This window comes from Rattus norvegicus, chromosome 9 (genome assembly GCF_036323735.1).
Source record: "Rattus norvegicus strain BN/NHsdMcwi chromosome 9, GRCr8, whole genome shotgun sequence".
In the NCBI taxonomy this organism is placed as follows: Eukaryota; Metazoa; Chordata; class Mammalia; order Rodentia; family Muridae; genus Rattus; species Rattus norvegicus.
In genome coordinates this window covers 68,544,037-68,566,889 of record NC_086027.1, presented here as the reverse complement: position 1 = coordinate 68,566,889, position 22,853 = coordinate 68,544,037, and the positions used below count along the sequence as shown (strand labels likewise).

The window sequence follows — 22,853 nt, the reverse complement described above, 5'->3', positions numbered from 1 at the left end:
AAAACCTTAGGGAAGATTTTCCCAGAGTCTGTTGAGTTCACAGCATAGTGTGCTGTTTGTAGGGAGGAGCGTCAGTCAGATGAGCATCTAGAGAGTGCTTACTTAACTGGTCTCTCTAGAGGAAACACCAGGAACTGACACAGCATCATCTGCTGAACCCTCATCCTGAGAAGTATGCTGGAAGATTATCTGATCCACACCTGAAGGTGTGTCTGAGCCTCTCAGAGATGTGTGATTGTCTCTGCCTGCAAGAGGAAGGGAGCAACTAGAGAGGTTTGAGCTGACAAGGGCAATTATTGAAGCAGTAGTCCTACCCTGTGATTGTTTCCACCTGAGTCTTCCATTCGCGTTCCATCCCTTTATTTCAACCCACGATAGCTAGATGTAATTATCATTCTGGAACAACACTTAGCCTATACATGGAGTGCCTTGTGCACTAAGGCCTAGGATAGGAATAAAATTGCTTAAAGTGGGTTTAAAATATTTTCTGTCCAAGGGATGGGAGATACAAAAAGCTCAGGAATTCTCTCACCAGCCCTCTCTGCCTCCTCCTGCTGCTTTTTTCTCTGCATTTCTTGAAGTTTCCTGCGGAGCTCCTCTTGCTGTTGCCGGGCTCTCTCCCGGGCTGCCTGCAACTGGAGCCTTCGTTTTCTCTCTGCTTCCTCCTGCTGCTGCCGTTCTTCCTCCAGTCTCTGCTTTCTTAGGCTGAGAACACGGGAGGTATCAGAGGAATGGCAGAACACTGGCTTCAACAACTGACACTTAACTCTATAGCCTTCTGGCCCCAGGAAGTGCCCCTTTAGAGAACAGGTTTTCTACATTCTGGATTGAAGGGCAGAGAGGCAAGAGAGGCCTAGAAAGAAACCTAGAAGTTTCAGCTTAGCACTGTTGCCCAGGATTTAAGAGCCTTAAATTCTCTGCACTGTCTTTTGTTTTTGTTTGTTTGTTTTTAATGTATTTTACTTTATGTATATGAGTACACTGTAGCTGTCTTCAGACACACCAGAAGAGGGCATCGGATTCCATTACAGATGGTTGTGAGCCACCAGGTGGTTGCTGGGAATTGAACTCAGGACCTCTGGAAGAGCAGTCAGTGCTCTTAACCTCTGAGCCATCTCTCCAGCCCCCTCTTTTCTGTTCTTTTAAACAATGTTTTCCTAAAGTGTAGATTTTGAAATTCTTGCCTCATGGGGTTGTAAAGTTAGAGTGAAGACAGGTGAAAGGCCCAGTACAGTGCAGACTGTGGGAGGAGCTTGATAGACTGGGCCGAATCTTAAAGCTTTTCCAGGAATTCCCCATAAGCATCTATCTTGAGTAACCCACATACGTGATCAAGACAGTATCTTAATTTTATCTCTGGTCCAGGCTGTCCCTGTGACTTGGTGTCAGGTCATGAGCCTAGCACTGAGCTGCGCCCCTGGTAAAGGTTTGCCCTGCCTTGTGTCTCTGGGCTGCTGGCCCACCGGATCTCCTCAGTGCGCCTTTGATGCTCCAACTCCAGCTCCTCATTCATCTTCTCTGCTTTCTCCAGCTGCTCCCAATGGAGCCGGATCAGCTCCTCCTGCTCCCTTCTCCCCTGCTCCACCGCCTTCCACCTCATTTCTGCATTCTGTATTCGAATTCTGTCCTGAGAAGCCTTCTGCTGCTGCTTCTTATCCTGGAGGTCCTAAGAGACCAGAGTGTTATCAGTGTAAGGGACAGAGCCAGCTGCAGCCCAGACAGGCCTTTTTCTAGTCAGAGATGGAATCCTAAAGTTCACTCCACACTACCGCCTGAGTGGCAGAATCTGCTTCTGCTTGCCTGGCTATGGGGTTGGACTGACCTACAGTCAAGAGCACAGCTTTTCTGAGACAGTCTTCCTCATGGGCTGTGTCCAGTACTCACTGGGATAACAGAGGTGCCCACATAATGTCCAGGGTATCAGAAGTTCTGGCCTTTGCAACCCGAGCTGTGCTTCAGAACTGCCCAGGGATCTTTAAAATATGCCAGAGCTCCACCTGGTGCAACAAATGAAAATCTCTGGGTGGAATTGGGAGGGAGCTGCTCCTGGAGCTTTAAAAACTTGGGAGTTTAAAGCTAGGCTGGAGGGCAGGCTCCTGATAAGAGACTATTTTACTAGATGCAGTCTGGCTATAGAAGAGTTAGACTCGGGCTGGAGAGATGGCTCTCCAGCCCCGGCCTCCTACTCTTTAGAGTTGGATAAGTTCCCTGGCAATGTGGGGCATCACAGAATGCCTTGCCCACTTCAGACAGCTGAAGCCTTTTTCCTTGTGTCTTTGATTTGGTCTGGCTTCTAAGTAGGGTCAGAAGGCATCAAAGGAGAACATGTGAGACCACCATGTGATGTGGCTGTTCTAGACACTACAGCCTACTTAGGGACATTTCCTTTACATCTGCAGTTCTGCCAAGTGAGGACAGAACTTCCCTGGTGAGAACTCCTGCCCAGACCTTGGAAGGGTCTCCATGGCTTCTTACCTCCTCAGATTCCACATCACTAGTGACGTCCGTGGCCTGGGAGCGTGATAACCTTCCATCTATTGCAACCTGACTATCCAGAGCATCAAGTTCAAGAGAAAGCCACTTGGCAGAGCGTGAGTGTAGTCGCCCAGCGGCAGAGTGTGGGCGGAGGAGCCCTCGATGTGAGGTGCCACCGGCTTCCTTGGAGTCGGTGCTGTCTGACGTGCTGAGCCCTGCTGCCAGCTCCATATTCCTTTCTTTATGCGTCCTCTTCACTTTGGTTCCCAGTTCCTGCTCATTTGGAGTCAGGTCTGACTTCTTTTTAGTTTTTGAGTGCTTTGGCTTTCCTGGGGGAAACAATTGGGACAGAGGGTGTGGCTGAGTAGAAGTACGACCTCTGATTCTGTTTATTAACTTTTTTCTGAGGTAGGGTCTCTTTATGTAGCTCAGGGTGTCTCGGAACTCTATATACACCAGACTGGCCTCAAACTCACAGAGAACCTTATATATCTGCCTCTTAAATGCCGGCATTAGAGGAGTGTGCCACCACACCAGCTCCTTAACAGCTTTTAAGATTCAGCACACAGTAGGATAAGTTGGGGTGCATATTCCTGAATCCTCCCACATTCTGGGTGAATAGCATCTGTATTGTAATGATTCGAGACAAGCAGTGCAACAATATATTTAGATCAATAAAGATCCAATCCCTCAGCAGAACCTTACTACTGCAAAGGTCGCCTGTCTGCTGGGATGCGGTTAAGTGGCAGAACACACGCTTAGTAAGTGGGGCCTTAGGGTCAATCCCAGTCCCAGAAGCAAACAAAGGCCCCAGCTCACCCTGGCCTACAAAGGGGCAGGACTCCAGGGGAGAATTTCAGCACACGGAGAAGTCCTGCCCTGAGGTCACAGCTCTAACTGGGTGAAGTTTAATTATCTGAGGGGCAAGGGCATTTGTTTTTCTTATTCCTGCCAATGCTAAGGGCTAGACAAATGTAGATTCAGCAGGAGTTTAAAAAACAAACTTTAAAACCAGATGGACCTCTAGGGATGTATCTAATGTTGCCCACACAAGTGTGGTCTGTTTAAAGGGTCTTCAAACCTTGGGAGCAACAAAGGTAGGTGTGAAGTTTAGGCTAATGGGACTTTCGGAGGCATCTGAGGTCTTTGTAAGGTGCAGAACTGGGAGGTGTGAGAAGCAGTCAGATTCCCTTTCTCAATGCTCGCAATACCTGAGCATCTTCCTCCTGAGATGTTTGGGACAAGAAGCATTTCAGATTGGGGATAATATCTGGTTTTAGAATATTTATAAATGTATAAAATGTGTATAATATAAAATCCTGGGGATGGGATCCAAGCCTAAGTACCCAATTTGTTAATGCTTCATATACATTTTTGGCCCTCAGCCTAAAGGTAATTTTATATGTTTTTCTTAAAGCAGCAAGGGGTTTTATACAGACTCAAAATAAAACTGTAGGTCAAATACACTTCAAGACCCGACTTAGAGTGATCATGAACCCTTTACAGTATTTTCAGTGAGGTCAGGTATAGAATCTACTTGTGACATCTTGTTGAAGTTCAGGGAGTTTTAGACTTGGGGACATTTTGCATTTCAGCTTTTCAAATTACAGCTCTTAGCCTGTAGTTATTAGCTTGTAATGGCAGCAGTAATGTGCATTGGGACTCATGGGTCCCTGGGTCAGTCCACCTTTACGCTGATGTCACTTACTTATCCCCTGTTAGGTACCCAAATAGCATGGTTTTCACTCAATGCCGTTACCGTCTCCTCTCGTGATCCTCCCAGGTCTCCGCTCAGCCCTGGTTTCCTCTGTCCATGTTCACTGACACAACTGCTCTGAAATTTGGCTGCAGAGCCAGCATAGCCAGGTACTCAGGCTAAGCTTGACCCTAGGAGCCATCTCCTGTCTGTCAGGACATTCACACACATATCGAATGTGTATAATATAAAACCCCGGGTATGGTATCCAAGCCTAAGTATGCAATTTGTTAATGCTTCATACACACTTCCGGCCCTCACAGGCTGTTCCTCACAGGCATATCTGCTTACCTCCTGCAGCCTCTGCTTGCCTCAGGCCCCTTCCTTCCCTCTCTTTCTTAGGAGCTTTGGCTTGGTGTGTCTTGGTTCTCTTTTTCCTCTTAGCTTTGTCAACCAAATCCCTTCCCTAAGGAAGAAATTTAGGAAGAGGACTGTAATACATATAGGAATAATTTTAGATGAGAAAGAGTAAGAACAGGCCTTGGTGGCCTTCTTTTTTGAGGTTAAGTCATGGTCTGCAGAGCTTGAAGCAAAGGAAGCTGTTTCATGTTTGTGAGACAGTGCTGCCGCTGTTGATCAACTAACTAAAGTCGTAGTCGACTTTATTCGATGTTGCATCCTGTGCTAACTTTACCAAGAGCCCAGGCAGGCATCAGGAGCCATACCAGCCTTCACCTCTCCCTCTGGGATGGGAACAACATGGGGGTACCCCCTAAAAGAAGATGGCAGAGTGGGGCCATAGTTACCCACTTGCATTATTGTTTGGCAATGGGGCCCTTGTTCTTCAGGAAGATGCAGCCTAGTGGAAGGGGCAGGGCCTGGTGAGCAGACCATCACTGGACCTCAGCCCTCACTGCCCCTCTAGTCAGGTGCTCTTATCTATTTAGCAACCTGCAGACATCTACAAGGAGCCTGGGAGGGGTCCAGGCAGGGCTTCTGGGCCAGATTCTCCATTCTCACACTCACATGGTGGATGGCAACTAGAATCTTCTGATGGATCAATTTTGGTCTCCTTTTCTTCTTTTTTCTTGGAAGAAGAGATGTATTCTCAGAATCCAACTTCTTTTGGAATGCAGGCTCATGTTCTAGAGGTCCTCTGTGCAGGTGGTGCACGTTGTAATCTCTGTCCCTTTGAAAAGAGCAAGCCAGCAGATGAGTTGAATGCAGGAAGCCAAGTGGGGGTGAAGAGAGCACGTGATATGTGATGTGTGCAGGTACCTTGTTCCTGCATAAGGGAGATGGTGGTCTTCACTCTGGGTTTGGGGGATACTTAAGGTAAGCCCTAAAACATGGACAGTTGGAAAATAGTTTGCTTCTTTTCATTGTATGTTCACACCTTTGAGAGCTTGTTTGGAGGTTTTAGCAGGGAAATTCAAGTGTGTCTCCTGGATGCCCTTGACCAAAGAAGAACAGGCTCTCCTCTCTTGGGTTAAAGGTGTTGTCAGTAATGAAGCTGGCAGCTTGGGGAGGGATATACATGAAACAGTGAAGGAGGAAGGGGACACCCACCTAGCCAGTCAGATCAACTGAATCAACCCTGGAGATCAACTAATGGGACAACGTGGCACAGTCAGATCATGCTCACATTCTATGCCTTTAATTAACAATAAAACCACACAACTGAAATGTCTTCTCTCAAAGGCTTGGCTGGAAAAGGAAAAGTGGCCTTTCAGAGAGATGATCTCGGAAATATGCAGCTGTCCCAGTCATTCCTTTGACATCCCTGAGTTTCATTCTTAATTGGATTCAGCTACTACAAGGTCATGGGTGCTCTGTCTTTCCTTTTTCTTTTCTTTTCTTTTTTTTTCGGAGCTAGGGACTGAACCCAGGGCCTTGCGCTTGCTAGGCAAGTGCTCTACCGCTGAGCTAAATCCCCAACCCCATGGGTGCTCTGTCTTATGTGTCCCAGTTGTCATTGCTGTCACTGGCCTATGCCTGGGGGTTGCAAGGAGAGCTGCAGGTATGCTGTGTGCCTGCTGGGTGTTGGGCCTAGTCTTTTTCTTTTTAGTCAAATAAATGTATTCACTGCAGTGTGCTATCCCAGGGCTGTACTGTGGAAACTTAAAAAATATTTGTTGAATGAGGTAGATGGAATTTCCTGTAAATACACGAGTCTTTAAATCACTCAATGTCACTCTATAAAAACTCACAGAAGTCTGGGTTAGAATTTAGTGCTAGGAAAACTTCTATTTTCCCCTAAGGAACAAGTAGGCCGCAAATGAACACCACAGACCTGACTACATTGCTGCTTTTCTTTTTCTCATTTAGGAATCTTGTTAAATCTGAATTTTAGTCACAAAAACTATAATGAAATTTGTGGAGTGTCTTATCCTTTTTATTATTCTCTTGATGAAAAAATTATTTGATTATTTTATTGGTTTTGGCTAGGGGAAGAAGAGTTGTAATAACCTGTTTAAAATATGTCAAGGGAAAAGGGATAGAATATTTAAAAAAAAAAACAAACCCAACTCTTTCATGGCTACCTTGATGGTCAAGGCCCCCTCCTCCCCTAGCCTTTTTATTTAAGTGAGTCTTCTCTTAGATCAAAACTGCTGGTCTCAAGTCAACCCCGGCTCTTGGAATCCACAGTATGGTCTAGCTGCAGCTGGTAGCAAAGACGTCTACAGCGAAGGCACAACCAAAGGAGACTGGGGACAAAGGGTGCCAGGCTGCCTGGGATTGGCCAATGAGCTCATAATAAGCACACAGGAAGGTGTTCCTGTGTTGGCAGGGATGAGAAGAAGCCACAATGGTGTCTGGCCAACTTTATTCTACCTAGGGTTAATGAACTCTGTAGAGAGGAATCAGGGTAAGTTGATGGTCCAAAGCCTTCCAGAGTCTCAGTTAACCTCAGGTGCATGGACACACAAAAAAGCTGCTTCTAGATGGTTAAAATTTACCACCCCACCCAAACCTAAGCAGCTCACTTATCAATGGGCACTCTACCCAGGGACCTCTTTCCTTTAAACCCAACTGCCTGCATGTTATCTCACGAAACTAAACCAAAACCAACCAACAGAATCCAGAAAGCACATTAATGAAAACAAACGTCCAAGTCACTACAAGTTGCACACTTACATGTTTTTTAAGGTGTCAGCCTCAGAGGGCTGGTTGTCCTCGGCCAGGGAAGTGCTGAGGGGTTCAAAGGTCACATTCCTTGGTTCTGGGTCTGTGAGAACAGAGAATCCTCCATCAGCCAATGACCCAGGTATTTTCCCTGGAAGGGAATCAGGCAAGAGAAAATGTCTATGCTAAGCTGTGAGCAATGCAGATGAGAGTGACAAACCTGTTTGGGGACCAGGCTGGCTTGTGGCAAGAGACATTAAACTTACTAAAATATCCTTGGGAAAGTGATAGGACAGTATACGTCTAGACCCAGAAAACTATTTTAGCCTTTAATCAGGACTCTCACCTGGGTATTTACCAGTGGAAACAATCTAAAAGTACAAGTCAACTTTTATAAAAACTTATTTATTTTATTTGTTGGCAATGATAAATTAGAGATAGTTGTTTAACAGACTTTGGAAGTGACTTATACATGACTATGGTACTTAAAATTATAGGTAAGGGCTAGGAATAACTCAGAGGTAGAACTTCTTTCTCTCTGTGTTCAAACCTTAGTACCAGTCATAGGAAAGGAAAGAAAGTTATGGCTAAAAAGATAACTACTTAAAATATGGAAAGTATTTATTGAATAACAAAAAATAAGACTATAGAAAACCTCGAGAATTCATTAAAATCTAGAGGAGACAGAAAGATTGCCTCATATTCCAGGCCAGCCAGTGCTAACATTCAGACCATCTCAAAAATCAAACAACAATCACAAAAATCTAGATGGCTGCAGATTGGAGGAAAAAATAGACAAGAGAATATTATGTTAGATTAGAAGATTTAATCTTGTTTTCTTGAAACCTAACACTAAAAATAAACTGCTTTAAACAGTGTTATCCTTATGGGGGAGGCTTATGCACATCACACTGCCAACCTTCTAATACCATGGTCAAGCATCCTCCAGTGTTTAGTTGATCATGTTCCCCTACCTGCCAGGGCTCCCTTGCAACTGGGTTCCCCCTTGCCATTCTCACACATTCAGGTGATACTCTTATACATCACCTCCAGGCTTTGGAGTGGGGAGAGACTATTAATGTCAATGTGACTGAGGAATGTGCCTGACAGTTTCTTTTGCTTTCTGTATGTGATATTATCAGGTAGTAGTAGATGATTACAGTACCTAGGGTATCTCCATGACAAGATGACCTTTGTGGGAATTTCTTTTTTGAATATGGCTGCTTGGGAGTAGGGAAGAAAGACAGGATGGGACATGACACATTCTCACTGAAGTCATAACCTGCGTTGTACAAATTTTTCTGAACTTGGGTACAGAGCACAAGATGACCACCAGAGGGTGCAATTGTACTGTCCAGAAGTGGAGGCTTACACTGGTGTTACTCCACTGTTCGTGATCAGAATTGAATCTTTGAATGGGTGTGTGAGCCAGAGAAGGGGGTTTCTTTCCCTTAGAAAAATAACTTGGTATTTAGGCGTTGACTTTTGACATCTATATAACTATGCAGAGTGTAGAACAAAAACTTTGTGTACTCACCTACCCATGGACTTCCCACTTAGTTATGTGAGATTTGAATACTCTCACATATTTGATTCACATTTTCCCAGCAAAGAAATGGAGTATTTATTTATGGAAGAATCATAAATAAATTTGTGGAAGAGAAGAAGTAGAGAACTGTAGAAGAGCCAGTTGTGTTATGCATCAAGAGAGCAAGCCAGGGAAGCAGTTTGATTTATAACAATCTGTCCTTGTAGCAATTAACCCACTGAGGGTGCTACACTAAGCCTCTCACAAGACAGGTGTCCCTGTGATAGAATTGCTTTTTGGTCTCACTATGTAGCCCAGGCTTGCCTGGAATTTAGTCTTCATGTTTCAGCTTCCCAAGTGTGGGATTGAAAGCATGTGTCAGTCCATCTGATGGGACTTTTATGATTGCTTCAAACTGATAGATTAATTTATGGGTCACTGTCTGTCTTTCTTTCCTTCTTCCTTTCTTTCTGAAGAAAGAATCTTGCAGCTGGGCTGTGGTGGCTCACCTTTGATCCCAGCACTCAGAGGCAGAGGCAGAACTCTGTGAGTTCAAGGCTAGCCTTGTCTACAGATGGAGGTCCAGGACTGCCAAAGCTACACAAAGACACCTTGTCTTGAAAACAAAAAAAACAAAAACAAAACAAAACAAGAAACAAAAGACCAAACTAAATAAAAAATGAAATAAAAATAGTAAAAGAAAAAAAGAAGCTTGGTAGGTGCCTCAGGCTGGTCCCAAAGGCCACTACACCCTGTTTAGTATTGCCATCTCTATGACAGTAGCTCTTATTGTCTGTGAATGCTATATCCACGGTTATATAGAAGATTATATTTATTCATGTCTATTTTAGTTATTCAAATGAAATCACTCTTCATATATTGTTTTAAACTTATTTTTTCCATGTAAAAGTCCACAAGTTAATAATTTGCAAAGATACTCTGAAAATGAGATCTCTTTCGGGGGCTGATGGGGAACCATCACTGAAAACTGATCCATAAAGGGAGAGACTGACCAACTGTCCTCCCTCCCTATGTGAACTATACCATTGAATAAGGGGAACTCTGTGTCAGAATTTCCCAACTAGGAATTGAGGAAGCATTGATAGAATTCCATATGGCATTATTTTTGCCAGTCCCAGGACTGATGATCTCTAACTACTGGCATTGTAAAGAGACAAGTGAACATTCTGTGTCCTAAGGGACACAGAACTGGCCTTTCCAAATGGAACAACAAAACCTGAATCTGATTAAGTCTCTAGACTCAAGAACTGAATAACAACAGGAAACAGAAAAGCCATGAGACACAAGAAACCACGACAGGAGCAGGCAGCAAAATCAACACCATTGGACCAAGTGGCCCAATTTTCAGAGCATAAATTAAAAGAAGGGAATTTAAGAAATAGAGTAGAATCTATAATTTAAATGACATTTAAAGGCCATATTAACTAATTATAATCAAAAGTCACCATCGTAAAACAATTGAGAACTTGAAAACTACGAAAACATCATCAGTCACATTTAAGAATTCTTTGGATTTTTAGGTGCAATGATGTCTTAGTTAGGTTTCTACTGCTATGGTGACACATCATGGTTTATTTGGTTTAAATATCCTGAGGCATAGTCTATTAATGGAAGCTCAGGCAAGAACTCAAATAGAGCAGGAACCTGGAGGCAGGAGCTGATGCAGAAGCCATGGAAGGGGGCTTTTATTGACTTGCTCCCCATGGTTTACTCAACCAGCTTTCTTATAGAACCCAGGACCACCAGCCCAGCGACGGCACCACCCACAACGAGCTGGGCCCTCTCCCATCAATCACCAATTAAGAAAATTCCCTGTAGGCTTGCCTGTCGTTGGAACCTTATGGAGGCGTCTTCTGTTGAGAGTTGCTCTGGTACTGTGTATACAAACTCTAAACCCCAAGATCTGGTTGCCACTGGTGAACAGATTCTCACATGTGTTCCTTGTAAACCTTGCTCCCTAAGTTAAAGCTATTGGTTAAATATAAGGGACCTCAGTTAATTACTGGGGAGAACAGAGGTAGGTGGTTTTGGTTACTGGACTGAGGGTCTCAAGTAGGGACCATGAGGAGACAGGAGGAGGAAGGAGGAAGAGAATGGAGGAGAAGGAGAAAGAAAGAGAGAAGAGGAGGTCTCCATTGGATGAGATGGACCAGGAGCACATGGACAAACAACATGTTCCCTGACGGAGCAAAAATAACCCAGGCAAGATTCAAACAGCAAGTACTTGGGGAGCACAGCTGGGGAGCTAGCAGTCTATTGTATAGAAAAATAGATTAGGTATAATTGTGTTAAGGTGGCCAGGTCATATTAATAACTAGTAGTTATTAAATAACATTTAAAAATGCCATTTACGGGGTTGGGGATTTAGCTAAAGGGGTTGGGGATTTAGCTCAGGGGTAGAGCGGTTGCCTAGCAAGTGCAAGGCCCTGGGTTGTGTCCCTAGCTCCAAAAAAAGAACCAAAAAAAAAATGCCATTTACATCCCTCCTCTCTGGTGATTATAGCTTGTGTCAGCTGATATGAAACTAGCCAAGAGAAATGGCTTCACAGTTATGCCAAGAATCCTTTCTTGTTTTTTAGAACTGTGTGGGTATACATGGGTTAAACAATATAAACCTGGAAGTGATTAGAGAGGATGGAGTTGGTGTTATATGGAGAATGCTAGCCAATGAGAGTGTTGCTTCTCTGAGCTATTCTCCAATGGGGGCACTGCTCTCTGTACTGTTCTGGTGCCTTTGTATACACTTAGGGTTTTCCATAACAATGATTAGTCTTAAATTCAACTTATGCCTATTGTCTTGGTTAGCTTTATGTCAACTTGACACAAGCTATAGTTATCTAAAAGGAAGGAACCTCAGTTGAGAAAATATCTCCATAAGATCACAGCCTTGGGGTTGGGGATTTAGCTCAGTGGTAGAAGCAAGCGCAAGGCCCTGGGTTCGGTCCCCAGCTCCGAAAAAAAAAGAAAAAAAAAAAAAAAAGATCACAGCCTTTCCTTGGTTAGTGATCAGGGGAAGGGCCCACCCCATTGTGGGTGGAGTCATCCTTGGGCTGGAGGCCCTGTGTTCTGTAAGAAAGCAGGCTGAGCAAGCCATGTGACCCAAGCCAGTAAGCAGGGCTCCATGGCCTCTGTATCAGATTCTGCCTCCAGGTTCCTGTCCTTTTTGAGCTCCTGTCCTGACTTTTTTCCATGATGAACAGCGACATGGAAGTGTAGGCCAAATAAACCCTTTCCTCCCCGACTTGCTTTTTGGTCATGGCATTTTGTTGCAGCAACAGAAACCCTACGACATCCATCCTGGTGACACACACCTATAATCCCAGATCTTGGGAAGCAGAGGCAGGAGGCAAGGTCATCCTCCTCTACATGGTGAGTTCCAATTTGGCCTGGGCAACATGAGACCCCGTCTCAAAGAAACAGCAAAACACAAACAACAGTAACAACAACAAAAAAAGGGAAAATTAATTCACTTACATTTTGTGTCTTTAAAGACTACCCAGTTGATTTTTAAAATCTGTGTATAGTAATCTGTCCATTTGTTTTTAATGACTTGTCTGTTAGGATTTGGATAGCTGATGCCTCTCATGAGTTGTGTGCTAAAAAAGCTTGGTCACCAGCCTGTGCTGATATTAGGAGGTAGTGGTACCTTTAGGATTTGCGCCTAGAGGAAGAAAGACAGGGTGTCTTTGAAGTAGACATTGAGACCCCTGTTCCTTCTTTTCTCTGTCTACTTCCCACTCTGCTTCATACTCTCTGCCCCGATGTTCTGCTTTCTGCAGCCCAAAGCAAGAGACGTGACCAAGGATCGAACCCCCTGCAACTGAATACAAACTAAAGCTCGAATTTTTATCTCTGACACAAAACTAACGAACACCAGCACAGTCCTATGAGATAACATCATCTGGAGTACTGAGAATCATCTCCTCTTTCCGGTCGCTCACCATCTCCTCCTTCCGGTCCGCTCACCATCACCTCTTTCCGGTCCGCTCACTATCTCCTACTTCCGGTCCACTCACCATCTCTTCCTTCCGGTCCACTCACTATTTCCTCCTTCTGGTCATCCCTTGCCTCTTTCCTTTACGATGCTGATGAGCGCAGTAAACATGTGGGCAGAAGCAGTGACAGAGGGTGTCTGTATGCTGGACCTATTTCTAGAGAGATGGCTTCTGAAGTTTTACTCAGTCGTGATGCTTCACGGTTACAGGAGAGCTCTTATACATGTACTTATCTGGATCAGAAAGTCTCTTCTCCTATTCCTATCTTGCCTTTTTATTTTATTTTATGTCTGTCTGCCTGTCTGTCTGTCTATCTATCTTATCTATCACCTATCAATTTTATTTTTTAAAGACAGGATTTCTTTGTGTAGCTTAGGCTGTCTTTTGAGACAGGTAGATTTCTGTGAGTTCGAGGCCAGCCTGGCCTCCCAAGGGAGTTTCAGGATAGCCAGAGCTTATTATTATTTTATGTACATATTTATTTTTATAGTGCTGGATGTTGGTCCCAGTACTTCACATCAGTTGGGCAAGCACTTCCCCACTGAGCTACACCCCCACTGGCTTTACCCAAAGCCAGCTATTTTGAATTCCTATGATAAACTGATTTAAGTTAATGGACTATTATTATTATTATTATTATTATTATTATTATTATTATTATTATTATTATCTTTACAGTTTAAGTGTAAGGATTCAACCTAACTACTGTCTTAGGAATTACACATTTTTGATCATAGAACTGGCCAGCCTTCCTTCCGCTCCAGTTTTTGAGATAGTGTTTTGCCATGCAGCCCAGGCTAGCCTTGACCTCGGAGACCCTCTTGCCTCAGCTCTGATGTGGTGAGATGGTACATGCACCATCATGCCTGGTGGTTTTCTTTTCTTATGCCGTCTTTATTTCCAGTTTCATCTGCTGTTTGTTTTGACAAATGTAGGTTCTTTGTGAGAAATGAGTGTTCTTTTCTAGAGGGTGAAGATGTTTTCAGACTTGAAGGCGACAGCTGTGTTCTGGGGAAATTTTTGGTTCTGCACTCCAAGTGGGAGTGTGCAGATGCATTTATAAGGGTGTTCTGCGCCCTGGCTCCCAGGATGAAGTAGAATGCTGTAGGGGATGTGTCATTCATCTAGGATCTTCTGAGTCCAGAATCTAGCAATGTGTGTCTGTGCAGATCCCACAGGGAGCAACCGGGAGCAGGAGTCTGGTGTTTCTTCATGAAACTGCTCTTGCATGGTGCCACCACCTTCCAGCCTCTCAAGTCACCCTGGCTCCCAAGCACACACTTTTCACCTTCATAGCTGAGTAGGAGCCTGGCCATTCCCTGCCCTCCCCCAGCCTCTCCCACTACCGCAGCCTTGCCACCATGGCTCTTGCTCCCTCTCTGCCATTTGCTCTTGGAAGCCAGAGCTGTGTCCAGAAAAGCCCTCAGAACTGAACTAGATGCCCACAAGCTCCAGAGACCATGGCTTTATTAATTAGCAGGGACTGTAGAACTCTGACCTGACAGCCCCAGCTCCCTTAACTTGCAACAGAAAAGAATCTCCAGGGATTCTAAACAATCTCCACGAGTCATGCTGGGGTTAGAAAAAAAATTACATTTTCTTTTTTTTTCTTTGGTTCTTTTTTTTCAGAGCTGGGGATCGAACCCAGGGCCTTGTGCTTCCTAGGCAAGCGCTCTACCACTGAGCTAAATCCCCAACCCCAACATTACATTTTCTATGTGCATGTAATGTGCGTGTGTGTGTGTGTGTGTGTGTGTGTCCTGACTGCCATTCTTTCTCTTTAGAGCACACAGATGATTCAATGCTTTAAGACTCAAGAGCCTGGTAGAAAACTGTGTCGTGTGCTTTTATTTCAGCTCCTCCCCTTCCTGGTTTGAGAGCACCTCACAGAGCCTCATTTTCTCACCCTTTAAAGCAGGGATAAAATTTTAGATATTATAGTTATGATGAGGCTAAAACAAGACAGATACACACAAAATACCAGACATGCTCTTCCAGTGATGGTGTGGCAAACAGACCCCCCAAAAAGTGTGTAAATTTAAAAGTCTGATTTGTCCTAGTGGCTCATCTGCCTCTCACCTTCTCTCCAATCTCCTAGGCCCACCTGCATGGCATCCATGGGTGGTCCCAGCATGTAGCAGCATGGTGGGCCACTCAAAGAGGGGGGAAAAAGAGCTGAGGACAGGACTCTGGAGAGAGCCAGCCTTCAGGGAGACCCCTCCCTGCCTGGGGTCTTGAAGCTCCCATGGGGACTTGTCTTTTTGTCAGGAGCTGTAGCCCTGTGCACTGAGGACAGTTGCCTTCACCAGTGACAGGCCTGTCCTTGGGTCCGCTCTCCTAATGACCCATGCTGCTTTGTTTCTCAAAGGAAAAAAATACAGTCCTGCAGGGGTGGTGGAAGGGGCCTGAGCTCTGTGCTGAGGATGGAGATTTTGCTCATTGGTAGCCTTGCATGTGCAAGACCTTGGGTTTAGTCTTCAGCACCAAACAAAACAAAGAGATAACCCTGAGAGTCTCCTCATTCTAATTGTCTGTTTGGAATTGTGTGTGTGTGTGTGTGTGTGTGTGTGTGTGTGTGTGTGTCTGTGTGTGTGTGTGTGTGTCTTGAGGGAGAGCTCAGCTCAGCATCTGCATCTTTAACAAGTTCTCAGAGGAAGTCCAGACAGGGGGACTTCACAGAAACATTTGGTCTAGACCTTGTGTATACATATGATGTACCTACTTATGCCCTAGACAGCCTGAGAACAGTTACCAGAGCCAGTGGGCAGGCTATCAGCTATCTAGAAGCTGCTGACAGGCCAGCATTACCCACCCTGTTGTGCTCTCCACCCTGTTGTGTTCCTCACCCTGATGGATGCTTCTTTGACTATGGTGGAGATGAATGTGCTGACTGGTGGCCATTGGGTCCCCCCAGTTGTAGATCTATGGTCTCTGCTATTCCTGCCGGCCCTGTTTCTTTATTGGGAAGTCTGTGGTGCTCAACACTGCAATCTTCACTGTAAGCTCCCGAGGGTAGGTATGGATCTTGCCATTGTTGTCATGAATTTCCTAAGAACAGCATATTCCTCCATTCATCTGGTTCTTTCCTTCACTCATTTGTGGGATGTATGCAAGGTCTTGGAGGTAGCCTTGCCTTCAAGCACACACATAAGTCATAGACTCCAAGGTGGTACCTAGTGGTTATCCAACACATACGTGTGAACCTGAGTTAGATTTCAGGCCTCCCCGCAAAGTGGAGGCAGCAAGTGACTTGAAGTGAACCGGGAAACAGACAGCTTGGGATGCTACCTAATATAGGGCTTACTTTAAGTAGAGAGCCTAGCTCCCCAGACAGCTCTTGCTAGGGTCAATGGAAAGCAGACCGCCAGATCCTCACAATTCACAAATGCATTAAATGTTGCTTTCTTATACTTTGATACCACAAAGTCCGATGGAGGAAGCAGGAGCATCTTAGTCCCTCTTAGGGAAGCCCCAGCGTGTGCAGCTAGAGCCTAGTGTTTGTGGTGGAGAGAGAAAACACACTGAGATAAAGAATGACATGAGAGGAAGAGTGACTATGAGTCTAAGAGGTGGGAATGTGGCCTCTACAGGACAGGAACATAACCTGACCCGCTGTATGCATGCCTGCTTCTGCCTGTGGGTAGCGGCGCCCCCCTGTGTTTAGCTCGGTTCAGCCGCAGGACCCTGGCTTTCCCAGCTTCTGTAGGTGGGTCCAGGGACTTGGTCTTGGTATTTATTACAATAGTAATCCTAAGAAAGACAGGGATTTGCCTGGCAGTTTGGGCTCAATCCCTGGACCCCACGTGGTGAAGGAGAGAATGACTCCTGCAGGTTGTCCTCTGACTTGGACACATGCTGTGCCATGTGCCATGCCTCCCCCAATAAGTAAGTACACAAATAGCACAGTTTTTTAAAGGTTGTGGTGCGCCCAACACCGACCGACCAACCCCTCCTCCACTGCCCTGTGGAGTGAGGAACACGCTGAATTAGTACTCCATGTGTAAGGGTGACCACACGGGGAACCAATTCCTAAGTTCTGAAAAGGAACCCGGGGCTCTGGAAGCCTTGTGTGGAGCTCCTTGCCCCTACCTGCCTGCCAGCTCAGCTCTGTTATCAAGGCAGAAATGAAGGACCCTTCCATCCTGCTTATGTTTTGTCTTTGTTAGAACAGCAGGACAAGACGGCACATCCCTCTTTCCTATTATGATTTTATGTGTACAGTGTTTTGCCTGCATGCTTGACTGTGCACCCGGTGTGTGCTTGGTACCTGTAGAAGCCAGAGGAGGCCATTGGATCCCGAGAACTGGAGTTACAGGTGGTTGTGAGCTACCACATGGGTGCCAGGAATTGAGCCCAGGCACTCCGGAAGAGCAGCCAGTGCTTTTAACCACTGAGCCATCTCTCCAGTCCCCCACATTTCTCTTGGTGAGGCAGCAGGTCCTGGGCCTTCTCTTCCTGAATAGAGTTGTAGAAGTGGCTCACTGTTTTCTGAGGTTCCCCCTCCCCATTACTATTCTAGGCTGGTCCTTCAGCAAGGAGCTGAGAACTTTCTCAGACTACCTTAGGGCAAGGTTGGGGAGGTAGGAGTGATGGAGGCTTTGCCTCGTGAGCACGAGGGCCCAAGCTTGTTGCGTAGCATAAATCTTAAAGCATTCTACCACATTTTTTTATTCTTTTTTTTTTTTTTTTCTGGAGTTGAGGACTGAACCCAGGGCCTTGCACTTGCTAGGCAAGCGCTCTACCACTGAGCTAAATCCCTAACCCCATTCTACCACATTTTAAGGAATGCTTTTGTTTCTTCAGAGAGAGTCTCTCACTATATAGATCAGGGTAGCCATATATGTAGCCACACCTGGGACTGCTACACCTGGCTCTCAAGGAGTGATATTGTGCCACTGTACAGAACATAGAGGCTTCCTGGTTCATCTCAGGATCCCCACCCTTGTCAGGTCTTCATCTAAAGGACCAAGGCAGAGGATTAATTGAGTCCTTAATACCAAGTGTCTTGTAATGGAGACTGGCTTGGAAAGTAGTTATCATGTTAGCCCAAGGCTCTCTTGATAAGGTATTAATACCAATTATGACTATATAATTAAAGATGTCTTTTCTGCTTATTTTTAAATAGATTGCTGGGCATGATGGCACAGGCCGATAATCTCAGCATTTGGGAGGCAGAAGTAACAGGGAGTTCAAAGTCATCCTTAGCTGCACAGTGAGTTTGAAGCCAGCCTAGATCTCAAGACCCTAAAATATACAGATCAAAGAAAGTTGCTAATAGCACATCTTGAAGACCATCTGGGACAGCTACTTGTCTAGGCCTGTCCAATCAACTCCTTTATCACAACCACCCCAGGGAAGATGTCCAGAGAAATTCAGTAATTTCCTCAAGGCTACATAGCTAGTAAGTGGTAGAGTGGGGATTCGAACCCAGGAAGTAAGTGTTCTTAATCACAGTGATGTCTGGACTTCAGCTAAAGAAGGATTGCCACAGAAAAGTAAATAAGTCCATCAAAGAACAAGTGTCCGAGTGCTTAAAAGGAAAGAAATAATTTTGCAAGCATCTGACAGGATGCAAATTATGGCTATATAATCAAGGCTTTGACAAGACAGAATGGATCTGGAGAGATTGCCCCATCCGCAGTTAAAAGTGCTAACGGTTTTATAGAAGATCTGAGTTTGAGTCCCAGCACCCGTTTTGGATGGTTCACACCTGCTTACATCTGTAAGTCTAGGGGGACCTGATTCAGCTCAGCTTCCACGGGTACCTGCATCAGATATATATATCTAACCCAGATGTACACACACACACACACACACACACACACACACACACACACACACACACACGATGTTAAAACTTAAACAATGGACTCATGGCCAACTGTTGGTGAGCATTTGATCTATGACAGGCATTCCTTTTTTTATTGTCTTTTGGAGATGTGTCCAGGGCTGGCTTCAAACTCTTTTCATAGCCAGCATGACCGTGAAGGTCCAATCTTCCTGGTTCCACCTCTTGAGTACTGGGATTATAGATAAGTCCACCACACCCAGTTTGTGAGGTGCTGGGGATGGGATCCTCTGCTTGGTGTTTGCCTCAGTGTACTGACTAAGCCTTGGCCTCAGCCCCCTCAGACAGGTATTCCAAGCATATTCTAAATACTGCCTGCTCACTAATTCCTTCCCTAAATCCTATTATCTTTTAAAAGAACAGATTAAGAAAGACCCTGGAAAACTCAGAGAAATAATACTGGAAACAGGTTTCAGGACTGTGGCTCGAGAGTGTGGTCCCTGGGCCTCCAGCATCAAGTGAGAAATTCACTAAAAATCCGTATTGCCAGGCCTCTGTCCAGGTCCAAACAAAGCTAAAAATGTTCCAGAGGAGCCCAGAAATCTTTTTTTCCACCATTGTTGGTTCTGCTTGTTTTGTCTCCTTTAATTAAAACATTTTTAAAGATTTGTTTTTATTTATGTGTATATACATGTGTCTGTAAATGTATGCTGTGTATGTGTGGGTACTTCTGGTGGCCAGAAGAGGGTGACAGATATGCTGGAGCCAGAGTTACAGACAGTCATTTAGCACCTGATGTGAGTGCTTGAAATTGAACTTATGAGCAGAGAGCTCTCCGGATTATGGAGCCATCTCTCTAACCCTCTTTGTTTAATTTTGGAAGCAGGGTCTGTCTATAGCCCAGGCTGGCCTTGAATTTGCACACTGCCTTCCAACTGCCAGAATTCAGGCAAGGGCCACCAGAAACCTTCCAGGTGATGCTGGGCTGTGGGCGGGCGCGGTGGGGGCACACATCTTTAATCCCAACTCAGGAGGCAGAGGCAGGTGGATCTCTGGTCTACCTGAGTGAGTTTCAAGATGGCCGGGGCTACACAGAGAAACCCTGTCTTAAAACAAAACTTGCAGGTGCTTCTGAAGTGCACTAATCTTTCAGAACCATTGGTCTAGGAAGTAACTAGAATTGACCTTTTATCCTTTCTTTGGACTTTGTGAAAAGAGCCATTTCCCCAGTCTGCCCAGATTTGGAGATTGTTGGTGGACCTTATCTTGTGGAAACTTGCAAGAAAATTCTAAGTCCTCTCACTAGCTCACTCATATTTTTAAAAAATGTACTTATGTATGTATGTGTAATATATGTAATACTGGCGATTGAACCCAGGGCCTCGTACATTCCAGACAATGCTCTAACACTGAGTTGTATCCCCAGGCTCTGGCTCACTCCTTAGAATAAACCATGCAGGTCACTACTGAATTGAAAGTAGGAAAAAACGGCATGACCATTAAGACCAAAGGGGAGAATTGTTCTTTAAACAGCTAAAAGCACTTCCTTGGTATTTCCTTCTTGCCTTCCAGGACCGGAAAGCCTTTCTAAAAATTAGCATTTGTCTTTGAGACAGGCGAAGGCCTCTTGTGACTTTCAGCAGTGGCATTTCGTTGCATTGAGAATGTCTGGCTAACCTCCGAGGACTTGGCCAGAGCCTGCCCTGGCGTCATGAGACAGGAAATCTGTTTTGATGGACTCAGTCACTGCTTAGCTTGTTCTGTGCTGCCTAAACCCTCCGCTGCACTTGGCCGAGACGCTGGAGCTGTCAGGGCTCACATTCTGGATCAGTGATTTACAATAGGGACAGTCTGAAGGTCAGGGTACATTCTCCTGGCTAGTGTCACCCAGCTTTGAGGATAGGGGTGACAGGGCTCATGTTAGAAGAATCCTCGCTTAAAATCTTGACCAACCTAGGCCTCATACTACCATAATATATTCTTGTCAGATACCCACAAAGAATGACACCATTAAATATCAGTATGGGGTGGAGGGATGGCTCAGGGATTAGGAGCATTGGCTCCTTTTCCAGAGGTCCCGGGTTCTATTTCCAGCAACCACATGGTGGCTCACAACTGTCTGTAAGTACAATTTCAGGGGATCTGACACCCTCTGTTGGCCTCCTCAAGGCACAGCATGCACATGGTACACAGACATACATGCCAGTATAACACCCATTCACGGAAAATAAAAATTAATACATCTTTAGAAATAATAAATCGGTATAAAATTATTTTTGAGTAGGACGTCAATGGAAAGAAATAGTGGAAGATCGAAACCTTCCTCTTAAGGAGACAGAGTCAATGCTGTTTCACAGTTTGGTAGCAACCACAAGAGGGTAGATGTTAGTTTGCTGTCACGCCAAAGTGAGACTGGTGTTCATTAAGGGGCTTCATTTTTTTTTTCATCCCTAATCACGGCTTAGAGAGCAGAGTTCTGTTAGCGGCCCCTGGTGTGCCATGCTTGAGAGGTGAAGGTGTGTACCCCGTTACATAGTTGAAGTTCAGTTTAGTAGCACAGACCTGCAGCTGTCTGCCCGGGCAGTGCACTCGCTTGTGACTTTAAGGGACCAGGTAAGAGAGAAAGCGCCCCTTTGTGCCTCACATGGTTTAGGTTTCAGAGCCCAGGCTGGCGTTCTCTCCCGTGTGCTCCCTCTGCTGCACATGTTTGTATAGCAACACTAAGCGCATGGCTTCTGTCGGGCCTGGAACCCACTCTTAGAAATGTAAGCGGTTTCCACTTCCACTTCTCCAAGAAGCAATGAGGATTATGGCGTAATGGCACCCGCCTTTGATGCCAGTATGAGGCAGGAGCAGGGGCAGGGGCAGGGGCAGGGGAATGTTTGTGAGTTCCAGGATAGCCAAAGTCATACATTGAGACTGTCTCAAAACACACAAGCAAAACTAAAACCAAATCAAACCAAACCAAACCAAGAAGCAATAAGAATAAAGAACAGCCAGAGCCCCAGTTGACTACAGATAGTAATGTGCCCAGGTGCCCACAAGAGCTTAGAGCCTAACTCAGTCTCTGAGCTGTGAACTGTGTGCCCCACACCCAGTGGTTCCAGGCTCAGTATTTCAGAGAGCTACCACCACCCGTCACAGTCAAATATAGCTACCACCAAGGCATACTGTTTGAAAAAGGAGCTCTCTGTGGTGCTGGCTGTTCTAGCATTAAGTAGACCAGGCTGGCCTTGAACTCCCAGAGATCTGTCTCTATCTCCTAAGTGCTAGGATTAAAGGCCTGTGCCTCTGTGCAAGGTGTATCAAGACATTCTCGCCAGCTCTGGATGATAGCAGCTAGGTCTCTAAAGACAATAGAAAGGTCCTGCTTCCTCAAGCTAGCATGTCTGTAGGCACAGAACTCCAGCCTCCTCACCAGCATGTGCACACCTCCATGAAAGCAGGAGACAGAGAAGTGCAGATGCTTGGGGTGGGGTTGAGGTTGTGCACGCCCTCAAGTCCCTACTATCAGTCCGCAGTCTCCAGCGGGAAGAAATCTTTAGATAGTGGAAGAACAGAAAGCGTGTCTCTCACATTTGCCTGCGACAGTCAGAGGACTCTGCTTTTAACCTCCAGTGCACCATCTGAAGGGAATTGGAAAGATTCTCTGATCATAGATCGGATAGCACCAGCTCTATCTGGGCAGCCACAGTGATAGATACCCAAATCACCAGCTGACACTACCTTGGCTGCCTTCCACGTTTCCTCTGTGGGGTCCTCCTGCTTCTTCACGATAGGCAAGTTCATCTCCACGTTCCTGTTGGGTTTACACACAAAAGAAGAATGAGACAAAAGAAGTGCAAACTCCCCTCTGTTTATACCCTTCGGGTAAAGTGGACCAGAGCGTCCTTAGTTGTCTTCCCACCTCCTTTTTTCTTAGTGGTGCTGGGGACAACGGCGATGATGATGATGGTTGTTGTTGTTGTTACTACTACTACTACTACTACTACTACTACTACTACTACTACTGGATTTTTGAAACTGGGTGTCATTATGTAGCCCTGGCTATCCTGGAACTCACTGTGTAGATCAGGCTGGTTTTGAACTCACAGAGATCCTCCGGCCTCTTTCTCCAGAGTGCTGGGATTAAAGGCCTGAAGCACCACTGTCCAGTGCTGGGGATTGTAATCAGGGTGTCTTCCCATGTCAGGCAAGTGCTCTGCGGCAGAGCTCCACCCCTAG

The 22,853-nt window shown here is 45.4% G+C and overlaps 1 protein-coding gene across 10 annotated transcripts in view; it reads right to left on the bottom strand.

Moving 5' to 3' along the window:
• The window catches only part of Kiaa2012 (KIAA2012 homolog), a 145,692-nt gene that overhangs the window by 32,261 nt on the left and 90,578 nt on the right, over nt 1–22,853 (bottom strand). For 4 of the 10 annotated variants that reach the window (XM_063267605.1, XM_063267606.1, XM_063267610.1 and 1 more), the window contains 7 exons: nt 22,356–22,428; nt 7,310–7,448; nt 5,198–5,360; nt 4,523–4,637; nt 2,476–2,804; nt 1,464–1,666; nt 533–705 (listed from right to left, as the gene is read on the bottom strand). In XM_063267605.1, the coding sequence (XP_063123675.1) occupies nt 533–705; nt 1,464–1,666; nt 2,476–2,804; nt 4,523–4,637; nt 5,198–5,360; nt 7,310–7,448; nt 22,356–22,428 (1,195 nt within the window). 10 annotated transcript variants of the gene reach the window in all.